Source organism: Ambystoma mexicanum, chromosome 1q, assembly GCF_040938575.1.
Source record: "Ambystoma mexicanum isolate Mex_15411 chromosome 1q, UKY_AmexF1_1, whole genome shotgun sequence".
NCBI lineage: Eukaryota > Metazoa > Chordata > Amphibia > Caudata > Ambystomatidae > Ambystoma > Ambystoma mexicanum.
The window spans coordinates 1,278,291,315-1,278,308,153 of record NC_090922.1 but is presented as its reverse complement, the minus strand read 5'-3'; the positions used below and the strand labels follow the sequence as shown (position 1 = coordinate 1,278,308,153).

Sequence of the window (16,839 nt, the reverse complement as noted above, 5' to 3'; positions counted from 1 at the left end):
TTAAATGTTCCTATGTTATGATATAACAATCAAACATACCCCCCAGAGTTTTTTAGGTAGTGGTACTGTTCTTCGAACATGTCCACGAACATTAAATGAGTTCGCGGACATCAAGTACAGTAGAAGAGATTCAGTCAGTTCCATATGATATGTATATAAAGTGAAAGTCATTATTGTTAAGTTGCACTACTAAAAACTTACGAAATTCAATGAAAAAACTTTGTTAAAGGGACGTTCTGGTTAAGGTGCGCTACTAAAAACCTATGAAATTCAGTGAAAAAACTTTGTCAAAGGGACGTTATGGTTCCACGTAAAACCGAAAAACCCTTGAAATTCGCCAGTTATGGTAATCTAAGCAACCATAACTCACGCCACCACCGTGCACTGCTAAGACTAACATCCAGGACATCAAAGATGACATCACAAATGTCATTGATGACATCACTGATGACATCACATGTCTGGCTCACTTTTTTCTTTTGCTGACATATCTAGGCCACATGGTTTTCTTCAGTAACAGTCAAACTAAAAAAATTATTTTATTTGTAGACGTATCCTTCAAGTAGGTTCTTACAGTAGTTCCCTTAGAGTCCAGTCACATCATATGAAACATATACATAGGGGAAGACACAAGCTTGAAAGACAGCAATCCTTTTTGTACATAAAGATAATCAATAGACTTATCAGCACTTTCTGATCTGTTTTTTTATGGCTGTACTTTCCTTGTATATGGTCATATTTGTATACATTGTACTCACACTACTTTCCTTAGGGTCCTAGTGGAGCTTCAGGTTATAATAGACTTATTACCCCACGTCTGTTGATTTTAATCCATTTTTGCGAGCAGTGCTGCCCACAGATATCTTTACCCTGCTGAAAGTGCGTGCCAACTGGCCAGGGAAGAACCTGCCATCTACAGGGACCTGAAAACCTTTACCGATAGGCTGGTAAATACCATCACTGAAATGTACCCTTGGAATCAAATAAATGCATGTAATCAAGCCAAGGGTAAAATCCTGTGGAACATCTTGAGAGTCTGAAACCACGTGTTGAACAATACTCTGGGATCATTGACACAGACATAGTGCCTTAAGCTGTGGTGGTTCAGTTTGTTGTGGGTTTGCAATCTAAGGTATTGTAAGTGATTTCAATCCAGCAATCCAACTAAGTCAATGCTTAGGATGGGATGCCCAATGGAAGCCCTTATTTATATATTTTTATGTCAAAGTTCTTAAATCTGGATGATGAACCCTTGTATAACGCCCCTCTCTTTGAATCCCCCTGACCTCTCTGAGCCAAGAAGTAGATTTGTTTTGCAAATTAAAAGATTTATTTGAAGAATTAAACAATATATCACACTTTTATGAATAAAATAAAATTTGAATAGCACACTTATGAATATGGACGGTAATCAACAATGGTAATATTACAAAATTGACACTCTCTTTAATCACTTAGGAGTATGAATATAGAAGATACTGTAGCAGAAAATACTTATCTGATTCAAGGAAATGCAATAATGGGAAAGAATGCAACACAGAAATAAACTTTGATATGATTTCAATCAAAAGATAATATGGTCACTTTTTCCCGTGACTACTCACTCCCCTATGCAATATGTAGAGATGGAAATGATGGCACACAGGTTTCAGGAATGCAGTTAAGAATGCAGTTCAATCCCAGTCCCCCCAGCAAGCTTAGAGAAACAGGTATGATTTTAAAGCAAAATGCTTTTGAATGTAATTGCAAAGGATGGGAAAATATACTAAAATGCTTTTAATTCACTAAGGGATATTCAGGATAAGTGAGAGTTACTTTGGATTAGTTCAGGTCAACACTAGCAATGATTCAAGAGTGATTACCAGGTTGAAAACGAATCTAAGCAGTTGAAAGCAAGAAGCAGCGATTTTTAACATGTGGTGAAATTGAGCTAAATTGCAATTCGCTGCACTTTTTCCGCGTGCGTAAATCGCGATTATGGAAAACTATAAGGAATTGGAATGATCTTAGCATTAAAATGACAGTTAAATTTCGCTTCTAGAACATGTGGTTCAAAAGATACGGATGTTTTTGTGAAGATAGATGTTCAGAAATGAAGTCAAGATTTCAGAAATGACAGATGCGCGTTACAGATTTGGAATCAACAGGATGGACACACGTTTCTAACATGCAGTTCTGGACAGGTTGAAATGGATGGAAGAGGCTTACTTTAAACTAAGAGATTGGTTAAGGACAGTTCTAGACTAGATGCTCACTCCTAGCTTTGGAATGGGATGCGCCTCGTCACGGATCGGGTCAGGTTTGGACTTCACTCGCCACCGGAAGGTCTCAGGCACTGGTTCTGCTCACAGCACGGCCTCTGGTCTGGGTCTGACGGTTCTGGATACAGCACTGCGCTCTCTGGGTCTGGGTTCTAGCACAGGGTTCTTGGCTAGAATAGCAAAACAGCTCAGCCAGGCTGTTGGATTTTGAGAAGTTTAGGGGTTAGAATAAGGTTGCAAAAGTTCTGAGGCCTGCTGAGAAGGATTCAGCTTGTGGATTAGGCCTCTCTTTCAGGTTCTAGAGCTTGGTTCTAGAGTCTGGTCTCTGGATCTATCTGGAGTCTCTGTCTGGATATTATCTGGATCTGGAGTTTTCCGGCAGGGTGCTGCACAGGAATCAGTTGAAGTGGAAAAATGAGTGTGTCCTTGCCTGTCCTAAGCAGTCTCTTTCTATGTGTTTTCAAAGTGGGTGGGAAGGCAGATTCTACATGCCCAACCCCCTAAGGATTTGATAGGTTAGAGGATTCCCTGTGACCTGACTGGAGAAAGGATTATCGTGTCAGAATGAGTCAGAGTGATGCTGTGTTTTACAATCTAGTGAAGAAACTCCCTTTGCTTTTACTTAGAAAATCAATTTTTCATAAAAAACATGTTTCCCAGATACACAAGTTGTTGAGAATACATATACACCTCACAGATGAATTAAGGCAGGTCACTGTTCAAGCCCCGTGTTCCTACATGCTTGGGTTCAGAAATGACAACTTATTCGCGATTTTGGTGTGTTTGCCAAGATTGGTTCTGCACCCAATTTTACACAGACATACAGACCCTCTCTGAGCATATTACTGTAATTTTTTTATGTTTCTAGCATAAACACTGTATCTACAATATTAATAAATCCCGAGGTTTGGCCTCAGAACATCGTATGGCGTCCAGCTTAGTCTTGTACCGTGAGTGAATTTGTCATTTTAAGAATCCCAAAGTTTCATATTTTTGTCAGCTCGGTAAAATTTGTTATAAGCAATTTTATAAAACATACATTTGCTCTCAATTGAATTCACATCTCAGTCTGGTCCGCCCCCACAGAGCTAGGCGAGTCAGATGTCACATGGCCCGTCTCTCCCAGAGTAGTCGTTTGACCAGTTACACCCAAATCAGCATATTCCATTCAGTTGAAAGAATCTATTGTCTCTTTCCTCCTGCCAGTAGAGGAATCTCCTCCCTTTTAATTAACATGTCCATGCAACATCCTCTCCTGTTGGTGGGAAGGCCCAAGTGTGAAGGGTTCCCATGGACAGAAGGCCTCTTGAACTTTTAATTAAATCAGATTGCCTTCTAGTCAATTGCAACTTAGTTCCTTGTAAACAAAATACATTTATAAAATCACAATAAGCAACATATCTTTAAATCAAGTCTTTTTCAACAACGAAATCACTGTGTGGCACTATCTGGCATTTTGATAGAATTCTCTTCTTTGGCATAGTTTGGGTTCAGTTTTTACAAATAATTGTTTTAAAACGCCGGCTTTCTGGTAGAGGTGAGCAACAGTACTACACCCATTTTTGACAGCTGTCTTTACATCAATATCTTTCAAAAATGGGATTTTACTTGATAGCATGTGATTCTTGCTGACATTGTATTGATGTGGATTCTTGCAGTAGCATAATGTGGAACACCAAACAAGAAGGTTGGATCTTTTTGGTGATTTGTGAGCCATGATTTTAGCACATTTTGACAATCAAAAAAACAAATTCCCAAACAGTTCTGGGTTGCTTTTGGCAATCAGTATTTCTATTTCCAAGTGGTTTCAGGCTACTATGTGTGTAGCCCAATGGTGTTTTTTGGCAGTGGTCTCCTGTGCTCACTAATATAGGAAAAAGTGGATGGCAGCCTATCTTTCAGATTTTTACTGCGCATTTTTGGCTGGTTTTGAGTGAGCAGCATGCTTTCCAGTGGCCATTCTGATGTTTCTGCTGCCAGCAATGCACAGTACTGTTGCAGGGCTCGGATGAGTGGGTTAATACATCCCACAGTATCTGAGGGAACGAAGACACTGCTAATGGGATGGGAAGGCTTTGATCGAGCTTTTACTAGCTCGACAGCACTTCCATAAAAAGATTGAAAGACAGAAATAAACTACTGAAGCCTTAAACAGCATTGCAGATACAGAGTTTACAAACTTTCCATGGAAGGGGAGTGTTTCTCCCTAGATTAGGAGGGCGAGGACGGGGAATTGGGAGAGGAGCATCCCAACTACATGAACCAAGCCAAACCGCTAGAGGTAGTACACAAACACGTACAGTGAATAGTGTAATTGCTCCAAAGTTTGGACACTAGAAAGCAGAGTGTCCACATCATCCTCAGTATGACGGTCGAGAGGACAGTGCAACGCTTACCTCTGGTGCCCTGCAGGAGCACATGGTCTGGACTGTCAGAAGCGTTTCCCTCAGCCAATGGACTGTATGTAAGAGCTATAGCCTAGTGATTAGTGCAGTTGGTAGTGGCCTAGTAGGTTTTGGAGTCACTAGTAAGGATTATAGAACAGCCTGGAAAAGGACCTATGGATAAACACGTAAAGGGAGTTTACTCTGTGTTCCCCTGTTTTTCAGACCACCTCCTTTCTATGCCCCCCAAGGATTTCTGCCTGGCGCAACAAGCAAATTGGCTCACCGTTATGAGTGGAGCTGAAGCAGGTGGAGGCTGAAGGTACCAGGTAGGCATCCAATCCAGTTTCTTCACTGGAAGTAGTGGCTCAGGCCAGCTGCAGTGCACGTGATGCTCTGGAAGTGGAGAAGGTTAGTGTTCATATAGTGTGTGTTTCCTTCTCGAGTTCCAGCAGTTTGCAACACGGAGCAGAGGAAGTTTGCACTGTTCTTATCTCTGGTCAATATTGTTCTCAGGTCTTTGATTGTCGGTGGTGTGGAGCATGAAATAGGCTGTCTCCTTTTGTCTCTGCAGGTGCACAAAATCCTGTGCCAGATGGGAGCCACTGCGCTGGGATCTTCGGAGTATCAGCTGCTGAAGAGTCATGGCTGACTGGCAACATGCGCAGGTAAGCGAGTTCACAAGTGAAGGTTCAAGTGGGCTTTGTTGGATTTATGGAGCGCTTACTGTGTGTCTTTCTAGTTTCAGGTTGGCGAGCAGCTGTGAGCCTGATCGATGAAGTGTTCTGGTAAGTATTGCAGTCGGAACTGATATGGAGCACAGAGAAGCCGCAGGAGTTCACACAAGCTTGATGCCAGGTAAGCAAGGTTCCAGGAAGCGGGCGAGATGCTGAAGTCCTCCGCACATGTTAAAGCGCAGCGGTAAGCCTTACACTGCTCACACGGGTAGCAGAAGGATGTGGCCCGAGAGGTTTATAGTCAAAATATCGAAAAAAAAATATCGAACTACAAAAATCTCGAAAAAAAATATCGAAAATGAAAATATCGAAAACGTATACATAGAATAAAAAGGGTCAATATCTCGAAAATGTAAATATCGAAAAAAAAAATTATTACGAATATGAATAAGTGTAAATAAAGAAAAAACAAGAGTATCATTTATTATGAGGGGGTTCCCCTCCCCAACCCCCCACCACCCCCTCACCCGGCACCCCGCGGCCAATGGCCCTCACCCCCCCACCCATCCTCTCACCCCTCATACTCTGTAAAGGACTTACAGAATGAAGAACACCACCAGCTATTTATAATAGCACAAACAGTTTCTTTGGCTAACCAAGCACAAACAAGAAAAAAATACAGGGACTACGAGGGAAAACTGGTACATTTAATACACATTTTTGACCCACAAAATAAGGAAACCTTTTTAGACTCGGTAGCATTTAACTTAAAATTTTAAAAAAACACTTGCGGTTCAGGAACATATCCAATCCAGTGTGACATGGCCAAAATAGATCCAAAAACGGCATCCAGGTGGTTGAAAATACGGAATCTGGAACAGAAATCCATGGAAAAAACCCAAGAAAGCATCCGAAAAAAACCCAAATAAGCAAAAAAGAAAAAATACACAATCCAAGATGAGAAAGTCCTAGAAACGATGTTTGTAAAATCATTCCAAGTAAAATATGCCCAAAAAAACCAAGAAAAATCCAAATCCACGAAGGAAATAAAGTGCACATCCAGGAAAAGACCATACGCAAAAAAAAAAAACTCAAGTAAAATCCGTAAGCAGGCAGGAAACAAAGTGCGACTCCAAAAAAAAACACAAACCGAAAAAATAGACGATGCTCCATGATCCAAAGGAAGAGGCAATACAAATCTGTCAAGCCCAGGTAAATCCATTGGAAAAAATAGCAATCCATCGAAAAAAAACAAGAAAAATCCATAAAATCCACGAGCAAAAGGATGAACTTTAGAAATGGCGCTTACGCATACGTAGGCAAACGTAACGTGCATTTGCATATGTAAACAAACACAAAGATTAAATGTATATGACTAGTTATTCTTGATGCAATACCACCATCTAGTGGAATGTACATATATTACAAGTTAAAGAAAAGAAATACGGAAAAGATTATTGAAGTTAAATAGATATATATATATATATATATAAATAAAACAAGTTGTTAAAACATATAACAGAAAGAAAAATTATTAAAAAATAAAACCTAAACAGTTAAGTACAGATTGTGTTATTTGTTTCATTACTTGTGTTGTACTTACCTGAAATATGATAGTAAAAAAGTTGCAGTGAGATTATAGATTCGAGATTATAGAAAAAAATTCGATATTATAACTGTCGAGATTTTTTTTTCGGTCAAAAAAATTAGAGATTTTTATTTTCGAGATTATCACTGACCACCGGCCTGAGACATAGTTTCATAGCCTCAGGTTGTACCCTGTAACACTAGACCACCAGGGATCTCAAATACCGGTCTACTGGGGGCCATCTTGAGTTCTGCCCCAAGTTCTAACTTGGCACCCATGTTGGTGCAGGTTAAGACTGCCAATATTCTTCAATGCATGTTTACGCCACCCGGCAAACTTCAATGTCCAGTCCTACCCACGTTACTATGTGAAGGTGTGCCCAGGGATTTACAGGGTTCCCATTCAAAGCCACCCCTGCCCCAAGGAAAGCCACCCATCGCCCTGGCCAAGCCAGGTGATTGCGGTGATAGTGAGCTAATAGGCTAGATACATGTATGTTATCTGCTGGTTCCCAGGTTCTGTCTAGCACACTGTAACCCTTCCAGTCAACAAGGTAATGAAGCTTCTTTCTAAAGATTTTGGAATCTAGAATGTCTCGAACCTCATACTTGTTTTCCTCTCCCTGTATTTGCACTGGAGGGGGCTTAGTTATAGAGTTCCGAGTCCCTAGCTGAACAGGTTTCAACAATGAGACATGTAAATCTAGATTTATTCGTAAGGAAGAAGGCAATCCTAACTTAACTGCTACGGGATTGATGATGGAAGTAACTAAGGTTTGGACCAATATATTTTGGATGGAACGTTCTTGGCCTTTCAGTTGGATGTATTTTGTCGCTAACCAGACCTTATCCCCTATGTGGTAAGTGGGTGCATCAGCTCTTTGTTTGTCTGCAAAGCGTTTGTGAGCTGCTTTGGTGCCCTGCAGTGTCTTGGTAGCCTTTTCTAGGGTCTCTTTAATACTGGTGTGTACAGAAGTCATAGCAGGCATTTCTAATGGTGCAGATGGATCTAAAGCAATGGTAAATGGGTCCCTCCCATGCAGGAAAAAAAAAGTTTGAAAAACCAGTAGAGCTATGGATGCTATTGTTATATGCATTTTCTGCGCCCAAAGAAGATCGACCTAGCTGTCCGCTTGTCCAAACATACAGCGCATGTACTGTTCAAGGGTTTGATTGGTTCTTTCGGTTTGGCAGTTGGTCTGTGGATGGTGAATGGTGGACAGCTGGATTTCAATTTGGGCCTTGTTACTGCAGCTCTTCCAAAACCTGGTAACAAATTGACTTTGTCAGTCGGATATGACTACGGAACGGGAAACCATGTAATCAGACGATATTCACCAAGAATACTTGTGCCACGGCTCCTGCATTTAGTAATCCCTTTAAGGCAATGAAAAGCACCATCATGGTCAAGAGATCGACAACCACGAGAATGGTGTTATATCCGTTACAGGGAGGAAATTCTTTGATAAATTCTAAGGATATTGTATGGCACGGGACAGGTGGGATTTGTAACAGGCGGAGGAAACCTTGCGGTTTGGTCTTTGGTGCTTTATTTCTTGCACAGAGGTCACAGGTTTTAACATATTGTAGAACATCTTTTCGCCAAGTGGCCCACCAGTACTGTTGGATCTTTGCCATAGTCTTTGTGATTCCCGGGTGGCCTACTGTATGTGTAACATGGTAAGTATGAAGAATCTTGAGTAGCATAACAGAGTCCAGCAAATACAAGCGTTTCTGGTAGTAAGGAAGTACATTGGCTTCTGTTCGCTGAGGGTCCTGAGAGACCCATACCCGTAATTGGTCTGGCTTCATGGACTGCCTGACCTCATCCCATAGCTGGTGATGGGGTAGAATTTGTAACTCTTGTATTGTATTAGAATCTCTATCAAGTGTGATGATGGAGTACTTGTCTGGGCTGGTGAGTGAAAGAGCACCCAGAAGCAGCATGACGACACGTTTCGGCGACTACTAGGAAGTCCAGGTTGAGTGATGTTATAGTATCGGAGATGTCAAGGGCGTGAGCTGGCAGAGATCTAGCATTGATCAATGCACCCTTGATTAGGGTTGTGGAATTATTAGGGGGTGTTTATGATTGTGGTGGAGTGGTGTGGCATGGTCAAAGAGGTTTGGTTTTTAGATAAAGGCTCGGAAAGTGCGAGTTTAGAGCCTAACCTTTCATTTCTTGTTTTCAGTGAGTAGGGTTGGTTTGGCGTAGGTTTTATGGTAAATTGTTGAATCCAAAGGTCCGGTGAGTTGAGGTAAGGATTGTTTGGGCACTCTGGTATGTTAGGAGAGGGTTTAGTGTCTGCTAGTAGGCACTGTGGCAGGAATGGGTTGGCCAGCTTTAGACATCACCCTAGCCTCACAAGGAGGCAACTGCGAAATCAGGAAAAGTGAGTGCTGTACTTTCATACCCAGTCACACAAGTAATATTACTGACTATCACCCACATTCGCAACACTGTAACCCTCCGTTACACTAGTCTGGAGGCTTCCTGGACATTTGGGTCTTGGATTGTGGAACTCTGGGTGCGTCTATTGGGGAAATGTTGCTATCAGGTGAGGGGGCAACGGTTGGAAGCAACATAACGTAGCGCAACATGTATGAATCCTGATCCCGCTCTTAGAAACCAATCTCTGGTATTAAGCGTGTCATAAAAGAACAATTATAATCATAATAGCACTAGTCATCATCCTAAGTCTGTCCTGTCTGATGATGGTTTGTAAGCGTCTCCTTTATCGAGCATGTGCCACCTGCTCGTCTTTCAGACTGCCCAGACCAAGTACTTTACTGTCATGCTACTGAAGAATTAATATATTATGGCATGCCTGGATGTGATGTTTGTTCACCTAAAGATGCAATTAATGAGTCAGGGGTGAAGGTCTTGTAGGAGGGAATTGTGAGGAAAAGTCTGGAATTGAAAAGTAGATGTACTCCACTAGCATTCTGCTGCATCATAATAAGTAGGCACTGCAAACTGCCATTTAAATAACTTGGGCTTTACTGTGCATGTCCATGCAATGAATGCTCTTCGCCTAGTGTGTAGCTGTGCTCTCCTTCACATCTCTCGCTTCTAACGTGCTTCATTTTTGGCATATACAAGTGTGTTTTAGGCTCCTGCCTTCTTGGGAAAAGTAGCTTTAGCTGACGGAACTCATGCTCACCTGCCACAGACCATATGTGAACCTCTGAGGAGAATATTTAACTCCACTAATGAATCACTTAATGCTGTCCTCCTGAAAAACACAGTCTGAACATATGAGAATGCAGCTGGTACCAATGACTTGTAGAGAGGGACTTTGTTCCCTGCTTGTAACATTGTTTCAGTATGATTCCTTTCCCTTACTGGACCTCCCTTATCCACTGAAATGCATATGTTCCTTTGGGTATAAGAATGGTGCATGGAGGAATGGGGGAGGGTCTCTCACTTTTGTCGAACTTGTATACTGTTGCTGGCTTGTTGTCATGTTGCTTGCTTGTTACTAATACATTGTTCACCAATACACCAGAATAGACGGCAGTCATTTTTCCATGACAGACTAAGAGGAAACCTACAACTGCATTACATCTTTGAATAACAATCCGCCTGGAGTTCAACAGAGAATAGATATAGAACCACATGAATGAAACTTAAAATGTGAATTGATATGCAAGAGTTGGACTTCTTAACCATTTAAAAAAGACATACCTCAAATTTTTCTCTAAATAGCTTCTCTTCCTTCGCCATTTTCTTAGCCTTGTTTTTCAGTAACCCCCTAAACACAAAATAGAAAAACCTTTAAATCGTGATTGGTCATGGTATGTTTATAAAGAGGCATGCGCACACCGAATGTGCAACCTATCAAACTGTGTCTCGCTAAAGGGTATTTCTCATCAGATTTGAAGACATGGTTTGTGAGAAATAATGCATTAGTTCTTAGAAGACGTTATATACCTGAAGTTTAAATGTAAAAGGTGTGTTAAGTGGACAGTTCCAAAAAGATTGCAAAGGGTTACAGCCAACTAAGAAAAAACATGGCTTTCAATATATTTTGGGAGGTTTGGGTATGGGAAATCACTTTAAAGTCTGAAAGAGGTGTGATATGTTTGACTAAGTTCATTGTATTCAATTATAAAAAACATTACATTCCTTATAGGTCTGGAGGAAAGTTTCTGCAACTGAGCAGAATTTATTTATTTTGTACATTTGTAAGTGCGCACAAAGCCCAAAGGCATCTAGGCGTTAGTTACACAGGATGAATGAGGGAGGGGGAGCAAGACAGGAGAAAAGTTAGTTGAAGAGGTGGGTTTTGAAGCATTTCCTGAAGGTACTGTATGATGGTTCATCTAGCAGGTGGAGGGGGAGATCATTCCAGAAGGAAACTAGCACCACTGGATCTTTACCTGTTGAATCGTGGCGTGGCAAGACCGTGTTTGTAGGCTTATCTTACTGGTCTGGTTGAGGAGTGTTTAATGATTTGTTCAGTTAAGCATTGAGGAGTGTCGCTGGAGATGCAACAATAGATGATGGAGTGTCTTGAACTGAACTCTGTCCTTTACCAGGAGGCAGTGACCAGCCTTTCTGGCCTCTGAGATGGAATCATGTCTGTCTAGGTCCAATGCCACCCAGAGGGCATTGTTTTGAATTGTCTGACGTTTGTGAAGGTTACTTTCTGATGTGCCGCAAAGTAGGGAGTTGCAAAAGTGAAGCTTGGATCCTATTAGGGCACAGGCTATTTCAAGCCGGGTCTTGGTGGTGAGGAAGGGTTTGCTGGCATTCATGAGTTTGGCAATATGGCCTGAGGTAGAGGCAATATGGTTGCCTTGTCGGGTCATGGAGAGGGAGGAGTCCAAGTATATGCCTAGAGTCTTGATGGAGGAGGCAACCAGAATCTGGTGGCCATCAATGGTGAAGGTTTTGTAGGACTCGTGGAGTTTGGCAAGGTGGGTTCAGGGGCCAACAATGAGAGGTTCAGTTTTATCTTCATTAAGGCAGAGGCTGTTGGCAGCCATCCAGGTCTGAACGGTTTCGCAGATAGCATTTATACAGAGAGAGTCGGTGGGGTGGTGTCCAGTGAGTTGGATGAGGATTTAGGTGTTGTTGGAGTAATTGGTGTAGGAAATGTCAGGGGAGTCCAGGTGGTCGAAGAGCAGTTTGGTGTATATGTTGTAAAGAGTTGGTGAGATGCAGGAGCCTTGTGGTACATCACAAGAGGTAGGTGTGGGAGTGGCACCAGCCTCTCTAGTGAAGACCCTTGACGTTCTGTCAGCCAGGAAGGGGGAGATCCAGCTGGAGGCTTTCAGGAGAATTTGTTGAAGCGTAAAGTACTTGGCATAGGATTCCAAGGTCGACCAGGCTAACGGGCGCTGATAGATCGAGCAGTAGGAGGAGTGAAAGTGAGCCCTGATCATTGGCAGCATCAAGTAGATTCTTTAGGTCTCAGAGTGCTGTTTTGGTCCCATGTTTTGGGCAGAAGCCAGATTGTCGGGAACCTAGAATATGGTGGAGTTCTAGGAATGCCTGGATTTGCAGGTAGGCAACTGTTTCCATGATTTTCAGTTGGATGGGACTGTTGTGATGGGGAGATAGTTGGTTAGGATTGCGGGGTCGAGGGTAATTTTTTTTTTTTCAACGGGCAATCCAGCATTCTTTGAGTGAGGCAGGGACAGTGCAGGAGGCAAAGGAGGTGTAGATGATGGCGCAGATGAGGGGGAGGAGTGGTTCAGCGAATTACTTAACTAGTGCTGGAGAGCAGGCATCACCCTTGCAGCATGATCATTTCAGGCCCTTGATGATGTGTGCGAAGGTGGTAGTGCTGATGGGTTGGAAGTGAAATAGAGGGATAGGGGTAGAGCTAAGGGAGGGGGGGGTTCCTGGTAAGGGTTTTGGTTCGTTTTAAATTTTATGAAAGTTGGAGGCAGCTTTAGATATTCTTTAGCTGTGGATGGTCGCTTTAGCACTAGGATCGATTGTTTGTATTGCAAGGAGTTGGAGAGCAGTGTTGTGTTGGCAGTGTTAGGCTCTTTGCACCAGACAGCTTCAGCTGCTCTTTTGTTTTCTTAGCATTTAGCGGGGCTAATTTGTGGATGGATGAGAGTAGCAAAGTGTTGTAATGGTCCACTAGGGAGGATGTATATGATTTAGGAGGAATGGGCAGGGATAGGAGAGGGATAATTTTATTTTTATTTTTATTTATTTGTTTATATAGCGCTAAAGCCCGCAGGCATCAGAGCGCTAACAAATAGACAAAGACAACAAGTAGTGATGACGGGACTAGACGGCAGAGGTCTGAATTAACTTAAAGTGGTGCTAGGTGTTTCTGGGTTCTACTTAAAAAGAAAAGTTTTCAGTTTTTTTCTGAAGGTGAGGTAGTTTGGTTCGAGTTTAAGTAGGGTGGGTAGGTCGTTCCATTTCCCGATGGCTATAGTCGGGAAAGCCTTACCAAGGCCCTGTTGTTTTTTTGTGGTAATAGTTTGTAGTTTGCCTGTGTTTGATGATCTGAGGCTCCGGGATGGTTTATACCATTTGAAATGTTTCTTGAGGTAAGCCGGGGCTGTGCCGTAGAGACAACGATGTACCATGGTGAGAGACTTGAAAGAGATTCTCTCCTCCATAGCCAGCCAGTGGAGGGCTTTCCTTTCTCCAGAGATGTGTTCTCTCCATGTTGTTCCGGTGATCGTTCTAATGGCGTTGTTTTGAATGATTTGGCATCTTTTCAGGCACTTGCTATTAGCTCCTAAGAGTAGGGAGTTTCCGTAGTCTAATCTAGATAGTATAGTGGCCCTAGCAATGATGGTGCTATTCTTTTGGTCTAGTAGTGGCCTGATCTTTTTAAGGAGAATTTGATGGTACTGGCAATTTTTTTTGAGGTAGCTTGTGTGTGCTTCAGCTCCAAGAGAGGCTTGAAGATACACGCCTAGTGTCTTTACTTTTGCTGATACTGGGATCTGGATGTTTTTGATGGTGAATGAGTTAAAGGCAGGGCTCAATTTCTTTCTGGCTTGTGTGGATCCGAAGATCATGAGCTCGGTCTTAGAGCCGTTTAGACACATCCAGTTTTCTTTCATCCAGTGTTCGATGGTGTTGTAGAGGATGATAAGTCTGTCATTGTCTATTTGGTGGTTTCCACTGAGTTCGAATACCAGTTGGGTATCGTCGGCGAAGTTGGTGAAGAATATGCCCATCTGGGATAACATGGTGCAGAGGCATCGCATATATAGGTTAAAAAGTAATGGGGAGAAACTGGCTCCCTGAGGGACTCCGCAGTCGACTGGCTTAGCGCTAGATGCTTTGTCTCCCCAGACAATCTTAGATTGTCTGTTTTGTAGGAAAGAGGCGATCCATTCAATGGCTCCCGTTGAGCAATTGCCTGATTTGTCAAGGGCCTCGCGGAGTTTGGCATGATCTAGCAGGTCAAATGCCGCCGAAAGGTCCAATAGTATCAGCAGCCCCGCCTTGCCTCTGTCCAGGATGGAAAGCATTTCAGTTTGGAGATCCAATAGTGCTGACTCAGTGCTGTGGCTAGATCTAAACCCAGATTGTTGTGGATGAAGTAGGTTGTTTTCATCAATGTAGTTTTGAAGTTGGTCAGTGGCTATTTTATCCATAATTTTCAGCAGAAAATTACAATTTGTGATGGGCCTGAGGTTGGCAGGGTCCTGTTGGTTAAGGTCTGGTTTTTTTGGTAAGGGAGTGACCGTAACTGTTTTGATGGTGTTTGGGACAGTATGGTCTCTGAATGAGGCATTTACCATTCTAGTAAGAAAGGGACTAAAGATATCGGGATTTTCAAGAATGAACTTAGGGGGAAGAACGTTTTCTGAACACGAGGTACACCTCATGGTGGATAGCGTTTTCTTCATTGTGTCGACTGTGATGGATCGAAAATGAAATTTAGGAACTTCTATCTCGATGTTATGTTCTATGGGGGGAGTCTTGACTGGAATATTTGTGGTCAGGCAGTTGATGATGGCTTCTCTGGCTTTGGTTATTTTATTTTGGAAGGCGGTTTGGACGTTCTCACAATCTGTTTCCGTTGGTTGGAACGGTGGTGTGAGTGTTGTGGGCTTGTCAATGGATTTAAGAATTTGGAAGAGTTTTCCAGTGGAATTTGCTGCGGTGCTTATGCTGTCGTTATAGTGGTTTTTCTTCAAATCCACTAGTTTTGATTTATATAGTTGGTCTGCTATCTTCCAGTTGTTTCTGTTAGTTTCGGAGGGATCTTTTAGCCATTTCCTTTCGAGAATTCTTTTGTCCTTTTTAAGCTTAGTGGCTTCTGCGGTGAACCATTTTTGGTGATTTGGGTTCGGCCTAACTTTTTGTCTTTCAGGGGGGCGTGGGTGTCTAACAGTTTGAGCATGCCTTGGTTATAGATTTGAATTATATGTTTACTATGGTCATTGTCCTTGGTGGAGCTCATGATTTTCTGCATTTCCTCAGAGAGCATACTACTCGTGATCTTTTTCAAGTTTCTGGTCATGACTGGTTTAGGTAGGTTAGCTGGTTTTCCCTTATTGAATTTCAATGGTAGAGAGATTTCGATTTTAAAATGGTCTGACCATATACAGGGGTAAGTACCGAGCATAGTTGCTTTAGGATTGTTAGTGACAATCCAATCAAGTTGATTCCCTGTGTTTGCGGTAGGCTCATTATTGATGATAGAGAAATTGCTGTTTTCTAGGTCCTCTTCTAGAGTGATGGCTAACTGGTCCTGTAAGTTCCCCCTCCATCTGTTTATATCACCTAGCATAATAGTCTCTGTGTTGGTTGATTTAGTGCTATTTAATAGGGTCATGATTTCATCGTTGAAGTCAGATACTAAAGATGGGGGTCTATAGATAGTGATTAGGTTGATGCAGTTATTAGGGGTGGGTGTGAGTTTGACGTGGATAACCTCACAACCTGAACACTGAATAGGAGAGGCAAAGAGTTTGAGTGAGTTTTTTGCGATGATCGCCACACCTCCACCCTTTCCTGTATCTCTATTTTTTGTGTAGATGTTATAGTTTGCAGGAACTGCTATGTCTATCGTGGGTCCAACAGGCTCTTGTAGCCAGGTTTCTGTAAGGCAAAGGATGTCTAAATTTTCATCCGTAATGTAGTCATGAATTTCTTGTGCATGTTTAGGCAAGGACCTGGTATTGAGTAATGCAATTTTGAGATGGACTTTGTCGTCTTCTGATTTTGGGTCGGGTTTGGTGTTAATGGCGGCTTTAGGTGGAGTACTACTTGTCAATGTGGCATTAGTGGATGTTGTCTCATATCTATGTCTGAGGTAATTTTGTACAATTCCTAGTTGCTGTAACCTTTCGTTTCGGGACAGTAGCTCGGTTAGGTTTAAATAGCCCATACCTTATTTAATTTGCTGTGTCACTCTTGTTCTGGAGTTTCAGCGTTTCGGGCCGTGAGCCGTCGGACGCCGTGGACCGGCGTAGACCGGCTTCGTTGCAGAAGCGCCGGCGCTGAAGCGCCTGACGTTTCTATAAGTGTGCGCGAGAGCGCTCTGGGACTTGTAGTCCTGTCTGCTTCCCGTCTGTCTAATCAAGTGAAAGAGTCAAGGGAAATAGTTGCTTCAGTCTTTAGGAGGCTGAGCTTCTACTTAGCAATGTGAAAACAAGCAGTACACAAGCAGTAAGTCACGTAAGATCAGCGTGACGGGATGATGTTACAATACTTTACTTTGCTTAAATTGTTCTTCAGGATGGTGCTCTGAGCACTGCCTCCTCTGTGCCTCCTGGGAATGTGAGTCCTGAGTGAGGGCGAGGTTGCGGTTGTTTATGAAGCGTCCGCCGGGACCGGCGTAGACCGGCTTCGTTGCAGAAGCGCCGGCGCTGAAGCGCCTGACGTTTCTATAAGTGTGCGCGAGAGCGCTCTGGGACTTGTAGTCCTGTCTGCTTCCCGTCTGTCTAATCAAGTGAAAGAGTCAAGGGAAATAGTTGCTTCAGTCTTTA

General features: G+C 42.6%; 1 protein-coding gene across 3 annotated transcripts in view; it reads right to left on the bottom strand.

Annotated features, from left to right (window-relative positions):
• FYB2 (FYN binding protein 2) overlaps positions 1 to 16,839 on the bottom strand; it is a 365,509-nt gene that overhangs the window by 38,595 nt on the left and 310,075 nt on the right. For all 3 annotated transcript variants that reach the window (XM_069642109.1, XM_069642107.1, XM_069642108.1), the window contains one exon: positions 10,598 to 10,664. In XM_069642109.1, the coding sequence (XP_069498210.1) occupies positions 10,598 to 10,664 (67 nt within the window). The remainder of the gene's footprint in view (positions 1 to 10,597; positions 10,665 to 16,839) is intronic.